Below are 22,901 nucleotides of genomic sequence, written 5' to 3'. Positions count from 1 at the left end.
GTTACAAGAATAACGTACAGTCCTTAATTCCCTCACTGGAGCGTGATCATAAGATGCGCGAGTACAAGCGCACGCTGGTAGACGCGCTGCTGGTGGCATTCCCACCTAACAGCGGGGGCACAGTGGAAGCACAAGGCGAAGGCAGAGGAGGAGGAAGAGGTTGGCAACGCAGCGGGGGCACCGGCAGCACCTCAGAAGGCAGGGTTAGCTTGACAGAAATGTGGAAAAGCTTTGTCAGCACGCGACAACAACCAGCTGATATGGAACGTCTTTGCAGGAGGTAGCATTTCACCAACATGGTGGAGCAGTATTTGTGCACACGCCTACACGTACTGAATGACGGGCCTGTCCCCTTCAACAGCCAGTGTATTATCTGAACGTGTGTTGGCAGGGGGCGTTATCACAAACAAGCGCAGCCGCCTGTCCACAGCCAATGTGGACAAGCTCACGTTCATTAAAATGAACCAGGCATGGATCCCACAGGACTTGTCCGTACCTTGTGCAGAATAGACATGTATACCGGCCTTAACCAGCCATTGTTATACTACAGCGCAATTGCTCATATTTTGGATATTTCACACTCTTTTGGAGTGTACCCTAATTAAAAAAATTTAAATTAAAACCAAAAACCAGTGTTGGCTACCTCCTCCTCCTCCACCACTGCTTCCAGCTACACCTCTACATCCTCCTCAAGCTCCTACTACATATGGACCTCCACCTCATACTTTTTATTTTATTTTATGTCATTTCACTAATTTGTCTGTTAAATTTTCAGGTGAAATTGTGAAATTCACCAATTTTTGGGTGTGATATACCACTGCTGTACCTAGTAGACAGGTAAAAAAAAATCACTAATTTGTCTGTTACATTTTTTGGTGAAATTCACCAGTTTTTGGGTGTGATATACCCATGCTCTGCCTAGTTGACAGCTTAATAAATTTCACTAATTTGTCTGTTACATTTTCGTGTGACATTCAACAATTTTTGGCTGTGATAGACCCCTGCTCTACCTAATAAACAGGTAATATATTTCGCAAATTTTTCTGTTACATTCTTGGGTGACAATTTACAATTTTTGCCGTGAATAAACCCCTGCTTTGCATAAGTGACAGGGACCAAAGTTTTTAAAAATAATCTGTTCCATTGGTGGGTGACATTAACCCATTTCTGCCGATGAAAAACCCCTGCTCTGCATAGGTGACAGGGACTTAAATTTCTAAAATTCGTCTTTAATTGGCCCTTTCATTCGATCTTTCTGCTTTAATAAATGTGGGAAACCTGTCCCACATTTCCGCTTCATCCCATTGCAGCCATTGACCTCCCTTGGATGAGGTCTCCCTTTCTCACGCTCACTCTCTGGCATGGAACCCTGAGTCGCCGATAACCGTGATTAACATGTTAGGCTCAGAAAAGAACATTGAAAGTTGATAGAGAAGATATCCAAATGGATTGTGGATGTCACAGGAAAGTGCGATCAGACAGAAGTTATCTATAGTCAACAAAGCGGCAGCAGGGCCTCTCCTGTCTAATGTTTCCCAATCCAAAATACTGCAGTGACATTTCCTGTAATTTTTAATTAATCATTCCAATAAAAGGGCACCTTAAGAGTCCTGTATTGTTATTTATCCTCACTACCTCTCCGAGACGGGAGTGGGTAATTGCCGCGCATCTGCTGCCTTCCTTGCATGTTTCCACCTGATCAGATTTCATCCATTGACCTCCCTTGGATGCGGTATCCCTTTCTCGGCTCCCTCTCCGGCCTGGAACCCTGATTCCCCGTTACCCGTGATCACCATGGTAGGCGCATAAAAGAACATTGAAAGATGATAGAGCAGATATCCAATTGGATCGTGAACATCACGGGGACGTGAGACATGGTGGGGCAATATGTTTGCACATGCCTACATGAACTGACTGATAGTTCTGCCCCCTGCAACTTCTGGGTCTCCAAATTGGGCACATGGCCTGAGCTTGCCCTTTACGCCTTGGAGGTGCTGGCCTGCCCTGCAGCCAGTGTATTGTCTAAACGTGTGTTTAGCATGACTGGAGGGGGTTATCACAGGTTATATTTCCCAATGATTTGGGTTGTACCCTAATTTAAAAAAATACAAAAAAATTTAAAACCAAAAAGCAATTGGTTCATTGCAACTATTTAAATTAACAATAGATCATTAAAACTCAATTTTCCTGAGATCTGTCCTTGGAGATTGAATAACTATACAGATTATACTGGAAAATCTCAGAATTTGGGAGGAAATATATTAATCCCCTATGCTATAAATATGGTGCCAAAAAGTTGCAAATCTTTTGTGCAAAAGTTGCTTTGTGCAAAAATTTGGACCTTTCTGCCTCAACGCCATGCTTGCCACTTTTCAGAAAAGTAGCCAGGGTTTGGCCTATGCAGCCTGACAAATTTATGTGCCAGAAAACTTAGTACAGTACACCAGAAACCTACATCACCTCCTAGGTGACCTAGATTACATTTCTGGTTCATGGACCTACTGAGATACAACAAAATTATTAAGAAGCTTGCACCTCTTAATAGTCCTTTCACATCTTACAACAGCGCACTTTGCACTAAGACCAGTGTATGAAATGCCAGTCTTACTACATCTTAGTAAATCTGTTCCTGGGTGGTTTTATATTAAAGTATAAGTATGTGCTGAGAGCTTTCCTGTCACATACACTGAAAGCAGTTTACAAACACAATGTGAGCAGGCACTTCAAAGTACAAGGCATGGTTGGTTTTCATTTACACAGATATTTAATTTTGATTTATGTTTTTAAAAATGCAGTGGTTATGGAGTGAATGTTCAATGAACTATGGTACAGGGGGCAGTGGGCAGTCTGTGAACCCTTAAAAACTGTCCAATATAAAAATTTGTTCTTTGTATCAACAATGTGTCAGTTGGTCACTTTGGTCCAAAATCTGTTCCTGGTGTTAAGATGCCCATATACATAATATTTTTTTGTCCCATCGGACAGAAGGAAAATAATCAATAAAATGTTCAATTATTCATTTGTTTAATAACAATCATTGTAATTTAAAAGTAATGTAAGTTGTGACCTATATGGAACTAAATGGAAAACTGGTAATTGGTTTCAAAGCCCCATAAATGTCAACCGAAGATATGGAATACTATGGATTAAAGGGGATATTTTGGTAATTATAACTGCTAGATCGGTGAGTGATCAGACCGCCACTGATCTAGCAGTTATCGCTTATCCAATATATAGGAAATAACTTGGGCTATAAGTAGATAACTAAAACAAATCAAACAAGTCCCTTCATATAATTTTGAGTAACACACTGCTAAAAAGGTGTAAAACACTTCCTAAAGTTGAGGACAGGAGCTTCTTTAGGGTCCTGAACAGTTCACACATTGTACAGCAAAAACAAAGTGCAGTCACCTAGTCTGCAAAGGAACATGTTGCCTTATGCAGGGTGGCTCATGAAAAAGTAGCCCGCCTACAGCGATAGTATGACAAGATGAACAAGCAAGTGGATTGTCTTTTTTTTAATTACCCACAAGTCACAAAAGATTCTGAAAGTGGTCCCACATCTATGCATGTTTTGGCACGTCGGATTATGTTGGCTGATACTGCTTGCAGTTCTTCAGCAGTGATATTGCAGAAGAAAAATGTCCTGCTTTTTTCAACAAGATGGGGCAACATGCCTCACCTCACAGAACTCACTGGAACAGGTTATGAACTGTTTACGGATGAGCGACCTGTGAGCAAGGGGTTATGGCCACCACGTTCCCCAGACTTATCCACGTGCAATTTTTATCTGTGGGAAAATTGAAAACAGAAAGTGTCTGCTAACAATCCACATCCCCTGGATGAACTCAAGGAAAATAACACTATCCGCAGCATCACTGCTAAAAAGCTGCAAGCAGTATCAGCCAATATGATTAGAGATGAGGGAACCCGGTGAAGTTCGGGCCAGGTCGGTCGAACTTCAGGTCAAAGTTCGCGTTCAGGACCCAAACTTAACCCGAACTCGAACCCGGACCCTATTCAAGTCAATGGGGACCCGAACCTCACTTTATTATTTTCCATTATACCATGGTTATAACGGAAAATAATAGCATTCTTAAGACAGAATGCTAAGTAACATGGACATTGAGGGGTTAAACATAATTAAAAAAACTCACCTCATCCATTTGATCGCACAGCCTTCATCTCGCACGTCTTCTTTCTTCAGGACCTGCAAAAGGACCTGCAGTGACGTCACCACGCTCACCACATGGTGAGTGCGGTGACGTCACCGCAGGTCCTTTTGCAGGTCCTGAAGAAAGAAGATGTGCATAATCAAGTGGATGAGGTGAGTTTTTTTTTTAACCCCTTAATGTCCATTTTTATTAGCATTCTGTCTTAAGAATGCTATTATTTTCCATTATAACCATGTTATAACGAAAAATAAATAAATCACCCAAACACCGAACCCGAACTTCAGTGGAAACGTCCAGGTTCGGGTCCAGGTACCCAAACTCGCAAAGTTTTGCTCAACCCTAAACTTGATCCGACGTGCCCAAAGATGCATAGATGTGAACGGGGACCACTTTCAGAGCCTTTTGTGGGTAATAAAAAAAAATAAGAATCCACTTGCTTTATCTTGTCATACTATCACTGGAGGCTTTTTCATGGGCCACCCTGTAGTATGCAGTACTAGTTCTGTGAATAGTGTGAGAAGGCACAAGGTGCCATAGTAGACTATAGATACGTGTCACCGAGGTGCCTGGCCTCGGTGAAATGAACCGGTAACATTTTGTCAGTAACCCTAGGTTACTGACACTTGTTAGTAGTAGTTTAGCTGCTGGCTACAGCTGATCCGGGCCAGGTTCCATTGGAGTAGTCAAAGAGCAGGGTGGGATGACTACTCCCACGTATCCAGACCAGGTTTTGGCTGGCCTATATAAGCTAGGAAGCCCAGGAGAGCTGGGGGTGTGGTTCCTAGTCTGGACGTGTGATAGACTGGGAGTTTAGCTATGTGGAGTATTTCAACGGAGAAGCCTGCTATTGCCAAGTCTTTTCCCCCTCAAGCTGGTGGTGGAAACCAAGAACTACAGAGGACTGTGAGTCAGACCACTTCACATGGACTGTGTTTTTTGTGTGTTTACATGCTGAAGTAAGCAAGTATTTTTTGAATCCGTTTTGGAAAAAATAATAAGACTATTGCTTGAACTACAGTACAGACCAAAAGTTTGGACACACCTTCTCATTCAAAGAGTTTTCTTTATTTTCATGACTATGAAGGCATCAAAACTATGAATTAACACATGTGGAATTATATACATAACAAACAAGTGTGAAACAACTGAAAATATGTCATATTCTAGGTTCTTCAAAGTAGCCACCTTTTGCTTTGATTACTGCTTTGCACACTATGGGCATTCTCTTCATGAGCTTCAAGAGGTAGTCCCCTGAAATGGTCTTCCAACAGTCTTGAAGGAGTTCCCAGAGATGCTTAGCACTTGTTGGCCCTTTTGCCTTCACTCTGCAGTCCAGCTCACCCCAAACCATCTCGATTGGGTTCAGGTCCTGTGACTGTGGAGGCCAGGTCATCTGGCGCAGCACCCCATCACTCTCCTTCATGGTCAAATAGCCCTTACTTTCAAAGTTTTCCCAATTTTTCGGCTGACTGACTGACCTTCATTTCTTAAAGTAATGATGGCCACTCGTTTTTCTTTACTTAGCTGCTTTTTTCTTGCCATAATACAAATTCTAACAGTCTATTCAGTAGGACTATCAGCTGTGTATCCACCTGACTTCTCCTCAACGCAACTGATGGTCCCAACCCCATTTATAAGGCAAGAAATCCAACTTATTTAACCTGACAGGGCACACCTGTGAAGTGAAAACCATTTCAGGGGTCTACCTCTTGAAGCTCATCAAGAGAATGCCAAGAGTGTGCAAAGCAGTAATCAAAGCAAAAGGTGGCTACTTTGAAGAACCTAGAATATGACATATTTTCAGTTGTTTCACACTTGTTTGTTATGTATATAATTCAACATGTGTTAATTCATAGTTTTGATGCCTTCGGTGTGAATCTACAATTTTCATAGTCATGAAAATAAAGAAAACTCTTTGAATGAGAAGGTGTGTCCAAACTTTTGGTCTGTACTGTATATCTGAAGTCACCATTTAAGCTAATCATCACAATATTCAGTGACCTACCTGTTGAGTTATGTTAGAACTGTTAGATATTCCACTAAAATTTGACTGAGGCAGGGTTAACACCAATACATTCTTCATATAGGGCAGAGAGGTTTTATTCTCAAAATACTCGGGACTATGTGAAGAAAAGTAAAGACATTCATTAATTACAGTAAGCTATCCTTTATGTTGCATCAGAATATGTTGAATTTTAAAATACAAAGCAAATTTATAACAATAATAAGAGTGTATAGAGAATATGTATATTTATGAGTTTAATTCTTTAAAATTATTTTCTCTGTATGTGATATATGAATTTAAAGACAAAAGCTAGTGAATGAAAAAAATAAAATATTTACATAAATTAAATGCATACTACAACCACATAGAACCCCAGCAATACCATACCTACCACCATTTGAATCTAAAATCGAAAGTCATTTTAATATTCCATCTTTAATTGGCAAGTTAGAGAAGGGTGAATTTCTTGAACTTTTTTCAGCTCTGATTAGAACGTATTGGTCGTCAGATTCAATTTGGGTACTTACTGAGGTCTCCAAGTTCTTTATTCAACCCCTTTCGAGCTTTTTAATGCCACAAAAGCATTAGTAATGCCAAAGTGACAGCAACATACTGTATATAGTTATGGGTAAGCACGTAGTAGCTTGCGGTAACAGCCGGTTTAAAAACACACTGCACTGTTAGATTTGTTATGTTTTTTTAAATAAAAAAACGGTCCAAAAACTATCCATTGTGGGGGAAGATGTCTGCTGGTGTTTACACACACATGGCGGTATCTGAAGAAGTAATGCCTTGTTTATAACAAGCTGTCCAAAAATTATTGCTTTTTGGGGAGTATCAAGAAGTTTTGTGTTATGTGCCTGTGACAGTGTACCTGAGTTCTGAGAAAGCGAAGAAGCAACGGCTTTTGTTTTTACAAAAGCAGAGGAAAATTGTACCCATTTTTGGGAGCAGCAGTACAGTATGGAACTTAACAGACAAGGCAAGATATGTGCCTGTGAAGGGGTAGTAGTGGCAGCAGGGACAACAGTACAGGATGGCACGTGATGAACAGGCAGACAATGGCGGTGGCGTCATTGGGTCAGTGATAAATAGCCTCTGTCAACATTGGCAGATCTATTTATTGGCATCAGCTGGAGCATGGATCTATGCCTAATTCAGTTTTAAAAATGTTATGTTTTCCACACATAAGCACAAGCACCCGAGCACAATGGAAGTCAATGGGAGAACCCGAGCATTAAACCAGTCACCCCCTGCTCTGAAGAGGGCAGGGTGTCTGGTTCATAGGAAAAGGTCAGAAATTGATGGAAACACCATCAGAATGGTTCAGGAACAGCATGGGGAGGATGTCTGGATGCATCTTGGACTCCCAGGTCGCTGCTGGGAACGATGTTGTCCAAAAGTACGCCACTTTTACAGACTGACAATAATACGCACAAAACCGAAGATATAATCGATTTTAGAGGAAAAATTGTTAGGAAACATTCTTTCCTGTATATTTACTTGTATATAAAGTGCAAGTGCTGCCAAAAATTACAAGGCAACCTGTATATCACATAATGGAGGGCCTGATTCACATTGTGGTAAAATTGTTCAGGTAGTGGGACTCCTACACTCTTAAAGCCTATGCACTAAGTGAAAGGGCTTCTAAAAATTACAAGGAATCGGCACTCAAATACATCCTTTATTACACATAAAGGAGGGCATCATAGACCATTGAAAAATTATGATTGATGGCCTGCTGGTGACCCTCAAAAACATTAGGAGCAAGGGCCTGCTGGTGACCCTCTAAACATTATGGGGGAGGGCCTGCTGCTGAGCTGACAATCTAAAACATTAGGGGTGAGGGTCTGCTGCAGAGCTGACTCTCTAAAACATTAGAGGCGAGTGCCTGTTGCTGATCTGAGCATCGAAAAAATTATGGGTGAGTGCCTGCTGCTGAGCTGACTATTGAAGAATTTATGGGCGAGTGCCCGCTGCTTTGCTAACCATTGAAGAAATTATGGGCGAGGGCCTGCTGGTGAGCTGACCCTGTAAAACATTACGGTTGAGGGCCTGCTGGTGAGCTGACCATCAAAAACATTATATGCGAGGGCCTGCTGTTGAGCTGACACTGTAAAAGATTGTAGGTGAGGGTTTGCTGGTGAGCTGACCCTCTAAAAGATTGTAGGTAAGGGTTGGCTGGTGAGCTGACCCTGTAAAACATTATGGTTGAGGGCCTGCTGGTGAGCTGACCCTCAAAAACATTATATGCGAGGGCCTGCAGGTGAGCTGACCATCTAAAAGATTGTAGGTGACGGCCTGCTGGTGAGCTGACCCTCAAAAACATTATATGCGAGGGCCTGCAGGTGAGCTGACCATCTAAAAGATTGTAGATGAGGGCCTGCTGGTGAGCTGACCCTGTAAAACACCACTCTTCCACAACAACATACAGGGCCTCCATGGAAACGGTCATGTGGTCAGGAACCCCACGATCACGTGACCTAGGTTCGTTCTCCACTGCCTCTATTCTAAATACTCATTTGAATAATCAATACAACAACCTCTCTAAGTGCATTTAATAAACAAAGTAAATCCACACCAGTCACTTTAATAAATGATTTATTGCCAATAAACATGGAAATGAGAATACTTTGATGTGTATACATACTTCCAACAGATGTGAGTGGTACCACTACACAGAAACCACCCACAGATGCGTTTTTTTGGCGGTTTTTTACCATTTATATACCTGCACCTGTACCATATGATTATCTATACATGCTAACCTGATGAAGGGGATCATAATTCCCCGAAACGCGTTGTTTTTTTACCCTGTATGTTTTTTTATGGAATAAAGAAGATTCTTTAACACAAGACTGTCTTGACTGGGTTTCGTAGTGCCGAAGCAGGATTTTTATCTCTTCCTCCTGAAGACAGGCCTTTGTCTAATAAGTCTACAATAGGGTTGTGCCTATATTAGCACAACCAAATAAAGTGAGCCTCCATTGTATATCACATATACGTCAAAGAATGTACTTCCCTATTGTGCCCCTTTCTTATCGAGCTCTAGGCACGTCCATACCTTAAAGATTGGATTCTTGGGCAGAGAAGTGACAAATGTAAGGTTATGCACATGGGAAGGAATAATGCAAGTCATTAGTACATACTAAATGGTAAAACACTGGGTAACAGTGACATGGAAAAGGACCTGGAAAAGGACCATTTTAGGGAACAGCAAACTAAGCTGTAGAAACCTGTGTTAGGCAGCTGCTGCCAAGGCCAATATGATAATGTTTGCATCAAAAGGGGCATAGATGCCCGTGAGGAGAACATAGTTCTGCCACTTTACAAATCACTAGTTAGACCACACATGGAGTACTGTGTACAGTTCTGGGCTCCTGTGAACAAGGCACACATAGCAGAGCTGGAGAGGGTTCAAAGGAGGGAAACTAAATAATAACTGGAATGGGTGGACTACAGTACCCTGAAAGATGATCAAAATTAGGGTTATTCACTTTAGAAAAAAAGACAACTGAGGGGAGATCTAATAACTATGTATAAATATATCAGGGGTCAGTACAGAGATCTCTCCCATCATCTATTTATCCCCAGGACTGTGACTGTGACGAGGGGAAATCCTCTGTGTCTGGAGGAAAGAAGGTTTGTACACAGACATAGAAGATTATTCTTTACGTTAAGAGCAATGAGACTATTGAACACTCTTCCTGAGGAGGTGGTGATGGTGAATTCACTAAGAGTTCAAGACGGGCCTGGATGTATTTCTGGAGTGTAATAATATTACAGGCTTTAGCTACTAGAGATGGGTCGTTGATCCAGGGAGTTATTCTGATTACCTCCTCAGCTAGTGCCTTCTTTGCAGAGATGTCTGATTTCTTCTACTTCTTCTTCGTCTGCACCAGAACCCATGCAAGTGGACAGACTCAAATTGTCTGAACATCTGCATAGGCATTCAAACAACTTATGTCTGTGTTGTGATACCAAGGGGCTGTATGTCTGCACTTGTGCTCAAAAGACTCTCAATCATACCATAAGATAGATGGTCCCAGGTGAAAAACAGTTCTCTCCAAAATTGACTTTACCAGTATCTTTGTTTTTCAGTAGTACACAGTTTACCATCAAGGCCTTCCTAGACTCTACGCTTTCTGCTTCAGGCATTGGTGAACCAGTACCGTATACCCATCAAGTGTTTGAAAAAGTCCTTTGTCGTGACCTGCGTCAGTACATTACTGTGCCTTTGGAGCGTTAAGTGGATGTGCTCCATACAGAGAAAATTTCCCTGCATGTTCTGCCTGTGTCTACTTGTCCACTTCTGCTTGGATTGCATTAGTTTGCCTACAAAGTCTGTTTCTTGAATGCAACTCTGTGCATAGTCATTGTTGGGGTTCTGCCTGTCACTCCTGATGCCAGTCTTCTGTGCAGCCTGTCCAGAATCCACCTGTACTCTAACATCTGCAAGATCTACCTTTTGCATATGCCTGTTATGCCAACATTTTCATCAGGAAGAAGGATGAAAACCTGCCTCCACATCATCCTTATGATGGTCCTAATAATCTGGTCCCAGGTACCACCCTAGGGTTGAGTTTACCCTCTGTCTGTATTTGAAACTCAAGCAAAATCTGAACATGTCAGAGTAAACTTTGAGAGTTGTTATCCAAAAATAAGTTGATATAGCGAATCAAAAGGTGATGCCTCAAAACATCTTCAATCATACCAATATTGATGCCCCTGCCCTTCTAAGGATATATCTGCAACACTCCAGTTCAAAGAAGAGAGGTTGTAAGGATATGAAAGGGAAGGAGGGGTACTGTTATAATGGTGGTTCATGGCCACCACTGTCCTGTGTGCACAGGTGCCAGCTTTCTATGTGTGAATTAGGGACATTGTTCATTATATCTTTGCTCAGTTGCAGCACTGCTAGGGTAATATGTTCTGTGAGTTGCTGCATGGCTTTTACTTTAGGTAATCAGATTTTATTCCAAGACACGGAGGCGAGTATTGCATAACTTCCTTTACTGACAACCACAGCAGCAAAGAAAAACTGAAGATATTAACATATTGCCATAGCAACTGTCCCTCCCCACACAGTAGACCCTATATAATGTCCATGTGTCTTCATAACTTCCTCTTTCTTTGCTGCTGCCACAAGCTAAGTATACTCTAATCTTGCAGCATCTACTATAAGGATTGTAGTTCATTTTGTGTTTGTTCTTTTATTATTATTATTCAGGTTATCGCAGGGGTACACTTATTTATATTAAGGTATATCTATTTAGGTTTGCTTCCCCAGGTTTTGCCTGCCGTTTTTATTGTTCGTTCCCTGTGCCTCCTGCTCCTGTCTCCCTTCTGGGAGCGGGATCGGGGGATGCATGGGTTAATTTCTTATCTCCCTCTACCCTGCGCGATCTACCTCCTCCCTCTTCCCCCCTCTAGTCTCTGGTGGGGGCCAGACGCCGGTTCTGTTAGAGCTTACCGCTTTTGTCTCTCAGTTTCCAGCCGGTGTCTGGTGCTGGAGCCGTAATCTCGCGAGACTTCGGCCGCCTGTGATCTTGCGGCGGCCATTTTCTTGTGGTCTTTTTTTCCCTTCTCTGTTCTTCCCTCTAGTGCAGCTTGTTCCCTCTCGTCGGTAGCCACGCCCACTTCCTCCCTGGGCTTGTTCCGTTCTGTCTCTTCTCCTGTGTGCACACTTGCTGGGTGACTACCCTCTGTGTGCCCCTAATTCTTCAGTTTAGTTAGTTGCTAGGTGGTTTTACAGCCCCCTCTTTGTGTGACCCATCTGCTTACTTACTGGCCACTTTTCCCTGGGCATATATATTATACTGTTGTTATCATGTCTTATACTGGGCATCCCTCAGAGACAGGGAGAGACGCGCAGGTCTCTTCTCCTGCTCCTGCAGCCGCTGGCACCGCATTCTCTGCGGAAGCCTTTCAGCGGTCAGTGTCTGAAGCCATTATGGCTGCTATGGGGACCGTTACCAATACCCTAACCAGGTCCATCTCCGATGCCCTCTCAGCACGCCCTGGTGTCTCTAGTGACACAATACAAGCTGAAATACCTGTACCTCACGCCTCCAGAAACACTTTGATTGGTGAGACCAATGCCACCCAAGAGAGCGCGTTATCGCGCAAAAGAGCCTCATCCCGCCGGGCAGAACGGGCGCGGAATTGGAAGTGTGCGAGAACGCACCCTGAAACTGAGATCGACTCTGAGGTCGACTCTGATGAGGAGGTGAGATTTGAGGACATGGTTTTCCCTGAGGACGAGATGTCCGATTCTGCCCCTGCCGACTTGGTTTCGGCTCCTACCTCTACGCCTCTGGGCGCTTCGTCCTCGGACGTTATACAGGGTCCTTCGGGCGTCCTAACCGACCCCCTTGGAGATCCCCTTTTTGACCCCGACAATCTCCACCACCCTAGATCTTCCGAATGGCTTCCCCTTGACCATGTGGCACAATACCTAGAGGCTCGGGTGCGTTGCCCTCTATCTAAAGAGGCTCGCAATAAGATGAAAGCAGAATGCCCTAGACCCATTGTGGCGAATAAGGTTTGTGAGACCCCGTCAGTGGATCCAAAAATGATCCAATTCTTATCTAAGTCTGGGTGGAACCCCAGAAAGGGCCTTGAATCGGCCTTAAAAGCATGCCAGGACAAACTCCTGGACGTTTTCGGCCCACTGGCCAAGATCTTTGACATGGCAGAGATAGCCAGAGAGTCCAACACATCAGTGGATCCGGAGGAACTCCGTGGGTGGATCCAAAGGGCCATCTGTATAGCAGGCAACGTCAACAGTTCCCTGTCTATTGAACGCCGTAAGGCTATTTTGTTTAAAATTGAGCCCAAATTAGTGAATTTGTCCCTCACTGAGGCTGGAAGTGATGCTCAGGGTCTCCTGTTTGGGGACTCATTTATTAAGGACATGGGAAAATTTGTCGGAGCCTTTACGGCCCTTGACAAGGCTCAATCTTCCATGAGGAAGGTATTCCAGGGCCGTTTTTCCTCAAGGGCCGGCAACTTCAGGGGCCGCTCTGCCGGCCGCTCCTCCTTCCATGCCCGAGGCTCGGGCAGAGGCTCCTATGGTCAAAGACCCTTTAATCAACGATCCTCCTTCCAGGACGCAAGGCCTTCACAGAGTTTCTTCCCATCCCGAGGTGCTCCTAGCCGAAGACCGTTCAGAGGAAACTTCGGGTTCCGTCGTCCCCTTGGTAAGTGTTCCTCGTCTTCTTTCTTTTCCAGTTCGTGTAGGGGGCAGACTCCGACTTTTTTCTCATGCTTGGGAATCAATCACGTCGGACGGCTGGGTGTTAGCCACTATCCAGGGTTTCCAGATAGAACTGGTTCAGTCCCCTTATCATCTCCCTGCTCCCCCTCCCATTCCAACGTCCAGGCCTGCGTCGCTGGCCATAGACAAGGAACTCTCAGACCTCTTTCTCAAGGGCGCAATCGAGTTGGTGCCTTACCCTTCGGTAGGTCTGCTCAGCAGTATTTTCTTGGTACGAAAGAAAGGGGGGCAGATGCGCCCCGTCATAAACCTCAAACCACTAAACAGGTTCGTTCGTTACAGGCACTTCAAAATGGAGGGTATTCACCTACTCAGGGATCTCCTCCTTCAAGGGGATTGGATGGTGAAGTTAGATCTGAAGGATGCCTATCTCACTGTCCCGGTCTCGAGGTCATCCAGGGATCTCCTCCATTTCCTGTGGAAAGATCAGGTTTGGCGTTTCACTTGCCTTCCCTTCGGTCTGTCTTCGGCCCCCTGGTGCTTCACCAAGGTCATGCGCCCAGTGGTAGCTTGGCTCCGCAGTCGCGGGATCAGGTTGATCATCTACCTGGACGACCTCCTTCTTATGGCCCAGGACCCCGCTGTTCTCCGCTCGCAGTTACAGGTAACTATGAACCTCCTATCCCGTCTAGGTTTCCTCATCAACTACGAGAAGTCGTCCCTGGACCCATCCAGAGTTATGGAATTCCTCGGTTTTTCGGTGGATTCCGTCTCGGAAACTCTCAGCCTCCCTCTGGCGAAGCTCCGGTCCATACGCAAGGAGCTACGCAAGACGCTGACCGCTCAACGGATTACACTTCGTCACCTGGCACGGATCATAGGACTCCTCTCCTCGTCCATCCAAGCAGTGTTTCCGGCTCCTCTCCATTACCGGGCTCTTCAGCGCTTGAAGCACGCGCACCTACAGACCGGGGCTTCGTACGCAGATACGATCTCGCTGGATCCCGAGACTCGGGACGAGTTACGCTGGTGGATCTCGAACCTTCAGGCATGGAATGGGAAGGCGAATTGCGGTCCTCGTCCGGATTTCACCATCGACTCCGACGCCAGCCTTCTCGGGTGGGGGGCCCACTGCGACGGAGTTTCCACTGGAGGTCCCTGGTCTCAGGAGGAAGCTTCACTCCATATCAACGCCCTGGAGCTCCTGGCCGGATCTTTTGCCATCCGCAGTTTTGCCAAGCACAGTGCCAGCGCCTGCATTCGCCTACGCATGGACAACGTTTCGGCTGTCCGATATGTCAACTCCATGGGAGGTACCCATTCGAGCATGTTATCTCACTTGGCCAAGGAGTTCTGGTCCTTCTGTCTCAATCAACAGGTGACGGTGGTGGCGGAGTATCTCCCTGGTCTGCAGAACATCCAAGCGGACTGGAACTCTCGGTATCTCAGGGATGGCAGCGACTGGAAGTTAGATGGTCGGGTGTTCTCTCACATCTCCTCCCTCTGGGGTCCGTTCTGTATCGACCTGTTTGCGTCTCGGCTGAATACTCAGTTGCCGCGTTTCTTCAGTTGGCGCCCGGATCCAGACGCAGTGGACGCGTTCCTGCAGGATTGGCACGGACCTCTACTCTACGCATTTCCACCGTTTGCGATGATCCCACGGGTCCTGACCCAGGTGCGCTGGCAACATGCGGAGTTAGTGTTGATTGTGCCGTTCTGGACCTCTCAGTCATGGTTCCCTCACCTGCTGGACCTTCTCATATTACCACCGTTGTTCCTGCCGGACCTGCCAGAGCTTCTCTTAGACTCCGGAGGCGCACAACACCCGCTATTGCTGGAGGGATCTCTCCGTCTGCTGGCTTGCAGAATATCAGGCGTTTCGGACAGGGCGAGGAACTTTCGGACGCTGCTAGAAGACTCTTGGAACAGTCGTGGGCTCCTGGCACCAGAAGGGCCTATAGAGCGGCCTGGGGATCATGGACTAGTTGGTGCATCGCACAGAGTTTGGATCCCCGATCAGCTCCCGTTTCAGACGTTCTAGAGTTTTTAACTTCTTTATTCGAGGAAGGTAAGGCGTACCGCACCATCAACCTTTTTCGCTCCGCAATTTCTTCTTTCCATCTGGGTTTTGAGGGTCGGCCTGCCGGGCAACATCCTCTAGTTTGTCGCCTTCTCAAGGGTTCACGTTTGTCATGGCCTCCTCGGCCACGTTTTTCTTCCACCTGGGATGTTTCCTTGGTTTTGGATCTTTTCACGGCTTGGCCGTCTAACTCTCTGCTTTCTCTTCGCCAGCTCTCTGCCAAGTTGGTTACCCTCTTTTGCCTTGTATCTTGCAAGAGGGTTTCTGATGTCAGGGCATTGGATGTCGATGCCAGGTCTTTTTCCCCGGATGGGGTAACTTTCAATATTTCTCGCCGTACCAAAACCCACATTCGTTCTGTATCTTATCCCAGTTTTCCGTCCATTCCTTACCTTTGTCCGGTTGCTTGTCTCCAAGAGTACAAAGCTCGTACCTCTGGGCATAGGTCGCCTGAAAGTTTTCAATTATTTCTTTCCTATCGGCGTCCTTTTGCTCCGGTGGCTACTCCCACACTGGCTCGTTGGGTCAAGTGGTGTATGTCTTTGGCAGGGGTGGATACCTCGGTATTCACCGCTTATTCCACTAGGAGCGCTGCTTCCACCTCTATGTTGGTGTCGGGAGCTCGTTTGGAGGACATTATGAAGATCGCCGACTAGTCTCGAGTTTCGACTTTTAAGGAATTTTACTTTCGCCCTGCTCCTCATGTTTTTTCTTCCGTGGTTGTGCAGCTTTGAACTTGCAATAGGAAGCCTCCGTGTCTTGGAATAAAATTATGGGATTTTACTAGTATATGACGTAAAGTCATGATTTTATGAAAGACACGGAGGCGAGTATTGCCCTCCCTTTGTATTTTCCCTCCCTTGGATTATTGCTCATTGCTTATTTGGGTTGTACTGTGTCATTTTTGAATGATTTATGTTGATGTCATTTGATTGATTTACAGGTGGCGGATCTTAATTTGGATGGAACATTTCCTTTCATGCAATTTTTATTCTCTTGCAGGTTGAATAGAATGATGATGTACATCCAGGTGTTCCTATGGGGTGTCTTCTGCCCGTTCCAGTTCGGCAGTTCCGTTTGCAGGAGGCTCCTTTGTTGACCTTCGGTTCCAAGGAAGGATGTGGTTGTGGTCTCTCCAGTTTTCCGAATCTGCGGATTCGCAGTTTTCCTGAGGTCTCCGTGTGAGGGTTCCAGGAGTCGTTCTGATAGAGGTGGCATTCGCCAAGAAAGAGGAAGTTATGAAGACACATGGACATTATATAGGGTCTACTGTGTGGGGAGGGACAGTTGCTATGGCAATATGTTAATATCTTCAGTTTTTCTTTGCTGCTGTGGTTGTCAGTAAAGGAAGTTATGCAATACTCGCCTCCGTGTCTTTCATAAAATCATGACTTTACGTCATATACTAGTAAAATCCCATAATTCTCCTGTACAGTATAGAGCCATCTGTTTCCTTTGGTTCTAGGCTAAAGAACTGGTCTCTACAAATCTTGTTAGGTTATTATCAATTTTTCTGCCTATATACCGACCTTGCCTGATTCCTGGACCCTGATCCTGTGCCACCTGATAAATAGTTTCATGGACTCACGTACTCTGCCTGCCTGACCTCAGCCAGTTTCTGACTATGTGTATTGTGTGATCCCTTGGTGCTTTGAACTAATGTCTCTGACCCTTGTGGGTCAGTTGCTAACTACACAACTACACTGGGACCATTTGAAGAGGTAGCAGCCGGATGGCTCCCCTACAGCAAAGACCAGATTGCTGTATAGGGGTTAAAGAGTGAAAACCAGAGGACTGACAGCAGTACAACGCCCTTAGGAATATCCAAACAGGTTAGTTGGCACAGTGGTTCCACAACCATTGTACATTACACTAAAAAACATAATAACCTACAAATACATATTTAAATGCAAATTAGAATGTGCACTAAATTAAGCTTATTTATATCACACAATGAGTTAAGACATACTTGAAAATATCAATGAGAATGACGACCATTTCTTCAGGAATTTTCACTTTGTTTGTTATATTCTCAACAGTACCAGGTGAGCCACACATCAGCAGAACTATAGCGAGAAAAAAATAGTTTCAATATTATTTTTTTGTTTTATGTAGTTATTGCATTTTGGTTTGTTGAAAATTGTTACTGTATTTTTGCTCTATAAGATGCACCTGACCATTAGACGCACCTAGGTTAGTAAATAAGAAAAAAAAACATTTTTCATCAGACCTCAGATAAAAGCCCTAATCTTCATCAGACATTCGATCAAACGTCCAATGTTCTTTAGACCTCAGATCAGACCCCCAATCTTTATCAGATCCCAAATCAGACTCCCAATCTTCACCAGACCCCCAATCGTCATCAAACCACAGATCAGAACCCAAATCTTCATCATACCTCAGATCTGACCCCCTATCTTCATCAGACCCCTAATCTTCATCAGACCCCAATCTTCTTCAGACCTCAGATCAGACCCCCCCATCTTCATCAGATTTCAGATCAGACCCCTATTCTTCATCAGACCCCCAAATCAGTTCCCCAATCTGTACTAATGAGCAATAGTATTCGCTTTATAAGATGCATGGACATTTTCGTATAAAACAAAAAATATGGTAAGTTACTGTAGTTTTAACTTAACAAAACCGCATTCTTAAACATGTCATAACTTCACAAATCCACATTCTAAGACATGTAACAAACGACAGATCATGGATTGTGTAGTGTTGCATTCAAAAAAGTGTTTAACCTTAAATTATGGTGTCTATTATAATAATTGTATTTAACACACAAAAGAAATATAGACGAAGGTGGAGATTCATCTGGTGTAAAGTACAACTGGCTTAGTTGCCCATAGAAACCAGATTCCTCCTTTCATTTTTTTTTAGAGCTCCTTTGTAAATTGAATGGTGAAATCTGATTGGTTTCTATGGGCAACCAAACCAGTTTTCCTTTGCATGACTTTTGATAAATCTCCCCCAAAATATACACTGAACAAAAATATAAACGCAACTCTTTTGGTTTTGCTTCCATTTTGCATGAGTTGAACTCAAAGATCTGAAACATTTTCATACACAAAAGACCCATTACTCTTAAATATTGTTCACAAATCTGTCTAAATCTGTGTTAGTGGCACTTCTCCTTTGCCGAGATAATCCATTCCACCTCACAGGTGTGGCATATCAAGATGCTGATTAGACAGCATGAATATTGCACAGGTGTGCCTTAGACTTCCCACAATAAAAGGCCACTCTGAAATGTGCAGTTTGATCATACAGCACAATGCCACAGATCAGGGGCGTAACTAGAAGTGACTGGGCCCCACAGCAAATATTTGTAAGGGCCCCCCCCAGCGCGCTTCGCACCTCCCTCCTCCTGTGTAAACCCCACTCCTTTGGCACAGTGTAGCCGTATACTGTATATTGTGGGGCACAGTGTAGCGGTATACTGTAGGGCACAGTGGATGCTATATGTGTATAACATAAACATATTTCACATGAAAACTTACAGTTACTTGACCCTTGGGGATCTCGGACGCCACTTCCACACTTTGGCCGGGGGCTCGGCGGAGCTGATGTTGTGCTTTATCCTAATGAGAAAGATTTCATAATAAGGATTTGGAGAAGGGGCAGTGGGGTCGCAGAGCAGGGAGAGGCTGGTGCTGCTACTAGGGGGTCATACCATGGGGGAGTAATAAAGCCCACCATAATGCCCCCCCCCCCCAGTAGTAATATTTCTCCTTATAATATGACAGTGCAAAAATACCCCCTTGTAATGCCCCCAGTTGAGCTAATGTCCCCATAGTGCCCCCATAATGTCCCAGTATAAAATACCCCTATATAGTGCCCCCAGTAAATGCCTCCATAGTGCTCCTCTCCCGCCTTCCTGCTAGTGCCCCCCATAATGTACCAGTATAAAATGCCCCATATATAGTGCCCCAGTAGATGCCCCTCAGTGTCCGGCCTCTGATAGGCTGCCGGCCTAGTGTCCCCCATAATGCCCCCCCATCATGTGCCAGTATCAAGTGCCTCTCTCCTCCCTCCCCACATGTCCCAGTATCATAGTGCCATCTCCCCCCCCCCACAAAAAAGTGCCAGTATCAAGTGCCTCTCCCCCCCCCTCATGTGCCAGTATCAGGTGCCAACCCCCCCCCCTCCCCCCCAGGTGCCAGTATCAGGTGCCAACCCCTCTCCCCCCCATGTGCCAGTATCAGGTGCCTCTCCCCCCCCCATGTGCCAGTATCAGGTGCCAACCCCCCCTCCCCCCAGGTGCCAGTATCAGGTGCCTCCCCCCATGTGCCAGTATCAGGTGCCAACCCCCCCTCCCCCCCTCCCAGGTGCCAGTATCAGGTGCCAACCCCTCTCCCCCCCCATGTGCCAGTATCAGGTGCCTCTCCCCCCCCCCCAGGTGTCAGTATCAGGTGCTTCCCCCCATGTGCCAGTATCAGGTGCCTCTCCCCCCCCCCCCATGTGCCAGTATCAGGTGCCAACCCCCCTCCCCCCCCCAGGTGCCAGTATCAGGTGCCAACCCCTCTTCCCCCCCCAAGGTACCAGTATCAGGTGCCAACCCCTCCCCCCCCCCCATGTGCCAGTAACAAGTGCCCCCCGCTCCCCCCATGGCAGTAACAGTCGGGTATTAAAAAAAATAAAATAAACACTTCTACTTACCTCAATGTCAGCCATGCGATGTAGCCTGTGTCCCGCCCTGTATGTCCATATATGGAGTCAGTGCTTGTATTTCAGAAAAGGTTTCTGCTGGGATTCGAACCCACGACCTTCTGTATCAGAGGCAAACCTCTAGACCAGGGATCAGCAACCTCCGGCACTCCAGCTGTTGTGAAACTACAATTCCCAGCATGCTCCATTCATTTCTATGAGAGTTCTGAGAAGAGCAGAGCAAGTATGCATGCTGGGAGTTGTAGTTTCACAACACCTGGAGTGCCGAAGGTTGCCTACCCCTGCTCTAGACCATAAGAGATGTCTTGCTGCTGATTGAAAAAAAATGAGACTTCAACTGTTATAGCTGGCTAAGTGTACATCTATACACATGACAGCTGCTCATATATATAGAGATATAGCAGAGCTGAGTGTGCTGGGACAGCTGTCATATAGAGATATAGCAGTGATGGGTGTGTTGGGGCAGCTGTCATGTGTATAGATGTACACTTAGCCAGCTATAACAGTAGAAGTCTTATTTTTTTTCAATCAGTTGTAATGCAGCCTTTATGGTTGTGAGGGTAAATACACTCTGATACACTAGACTTTGGTTCGTATCCCAGACACATCAGACTTTAGGAAACAGTAAGATGAGATCACATTAGCGAGGGGGCCTGGTCAGCTGCTGTGAAGGGGCCCTGAACAGTAAGACATCGATATTTAATGAACTTGAAAATAAACAGTCACACACGCTGCCGGGACGCCGGGCCCCCTTGGCAGCCCGGGCCCCGAAGCAGCTGCTTCCCCTGCTTCCCTGGTAGTTACGCCACTGCCACAGATGTCGCAACGTTTCAGGGAGTGTGCACTTGGCATGCTGACTGCAGGAATGTCTACCAGAGATGTTGCCCGTGCAATGCTCATTTCTCTACCATAAACCGTCTCCAAAGGTGTTTCAGAGAATTTAGCAATACATCAAACCGGACTCACAACCGCAGACCACGTGTAAACACACCAGTCCAGGACCTCCACATCCAGCATGTTCACCTCCATGATCGTCTGAGACCAGCCACCCGGACAGCTGCAGCAACAATCAGTTTGCATAACCAAAGAATTTCTGCACAAACTGTCAGAAACCGTCTCAGGGAAGCTCATCTGCATGCTCATCATCCTCATCAGGGTCTGGACCTGACTGCAATTTGTCGTCGTAACCGACTTGAGTGGGCAAATTCTCACATTCAATGGCATCTGGCACGTTGGAGAGGTGTTTTGTTCACGGATGAGTCCCCGTTTTCACTGTTCAGGGCAGATGGCAGACAGCGTGTGTGGCGTGAGCGGTTTGCTGACTTCAACATTGTGGATCGAGTGGCCCATGGTGGCAGTGGGGTTATGGTATGGGCAGGCGTATGTTATGGACAACAAACACAGGTGCATTTTATTGATGGCATTTTGAATACACAGAGATACCGTGATGAGATCCTGAGGCCCATTGTTGTGCCAATCATCCACCACCATCACCTCATGCTGCAGCATGATAATGCATGGCTCCATTATTTGAATGCAATGCCACACACTCCAGGATCTGTCTATTATGACATGTCTAAGGCCTCTTTATGCAGTCAGTGTTTTGTCAGTGCTTGATCAGTGATTTCAACATAGAGATAAGGTATAATGGAAAGATTTGTACAATTTGCAGAATTTAGATGACATTTCTAAATTTCACTTTTTTTGCAGATTTTCCATTTTAATCCATTTTTTTATTTAACACATCAAGGGTTAACAGCCAAACAAAACTCAATATTTATTACCCTGATTCTGCGGTTTACAGAAACACCCCACATACTGTATGGTCGTGAACTGATGTAAGGACACACGGCAGGGCGCAGAAGAAAAGGAGCTCCGTATGGTTTTTGGAAGGCATATTTTGCTGAACTGGTTTTTAGATGCCACGTCCCATTTGAAGCCCCCTTGAGGCACCCTTACAGTAGAAACTCCCAAAAAGTGACCCCATTTTGGAAACTAGGGGATAAGGTGCCACTTTTATTGGTACTATTTTGGGGTACATATGATTTTTAATTGCTCTATATTACGTTTTTGTGAGGCAAGGTAACCAAAAAATGGCAGTTTTTATTTTTTACAACATTCATTTGACAGGGTAGATCATGTGCTATTTTTATAGAGCAGGTTATTACAGACGCAATTATATCAAATATGTCTACTTTGTTTGTTTATTTCAGTTTTACATAAAGAATTTTTGAAAAATAAATTATGTTTTTGTGTCTCCATTTTCTGAACGCCATATTTTTATTTCTGCCGATCGTCTTGTGAAGGGGCTAGTGAAGGGGCTAGTTTTTTGCAGGAAGAGTTAATGTTTTTATTTGTACCATTTTTGGGTACATCTGATTTTTTTATCATTCATTATTACACTTTATGGGGCAAGGTGACCAAAAAATTGGTTGTTTTTAGCACAGTATTTATTTATTTATTTTTACAGCGTTCACCTGAGGGGTTAGGTCATGTGACATTTTTATAGAGCAGATCATCATGGATGTGGCAATACCTAATATGTATACTTTTTATTATTTATTTGTTTTACACAATAATAGCATTTTTGAAACTAAAAAAATGATGTGTTAGTGTCTCCATAGTTTGAGAGCCATAGATTATTTTATTTTTTGACTGATTGTCTTAGGTAGTGTCTCATTTTTTGCAGGATGAAGTTATGGTTTGATTGGTACTATTTTGGGGGCATATGCCTTTTTGATCGCTTGG

The 22,901-nt window shown here is 44.8% G+C and overlaps 1 protein-coding gene across 1 annotated transcript in view; it reads right to left on the bottom strand.

Annotated features, from left to right (window-relative positions):
• Window positions 1-22,901, bottom strand: part of GUCY2C (guanylate cyclase 2C) — a 715,850-nt gene that overhangs the window by 455,735 nt on the left and 237,214 nt on the right. Inside the window, 2 exon segments of the mRNA XM_040408779.1 lie at window positions 6,181-6,295; window positions 17,449-17,545. Of these exon segments, the coding sequence (XP_040264713.1) occupies window positions 6,181-6,295; window positions 17,449-17,545 (212 nt within the window).

Source organism: Bufo bufo, chromosome 9, assembly GCF_905171765.1.
Source record: "Bufo bufo chromosome 9, aBufBuf1.1, whole genome shotgun sequence".
NCBI lineage: Eukaryota > Metazoa > Chordata > Amphibia > Anura > Bufonidae > Bufo > Bufo bufo.
Note: the sequence above shows the minus strand (reverse complement) of the source record. Positions and strands in the feature narration are given on the sequence as shown.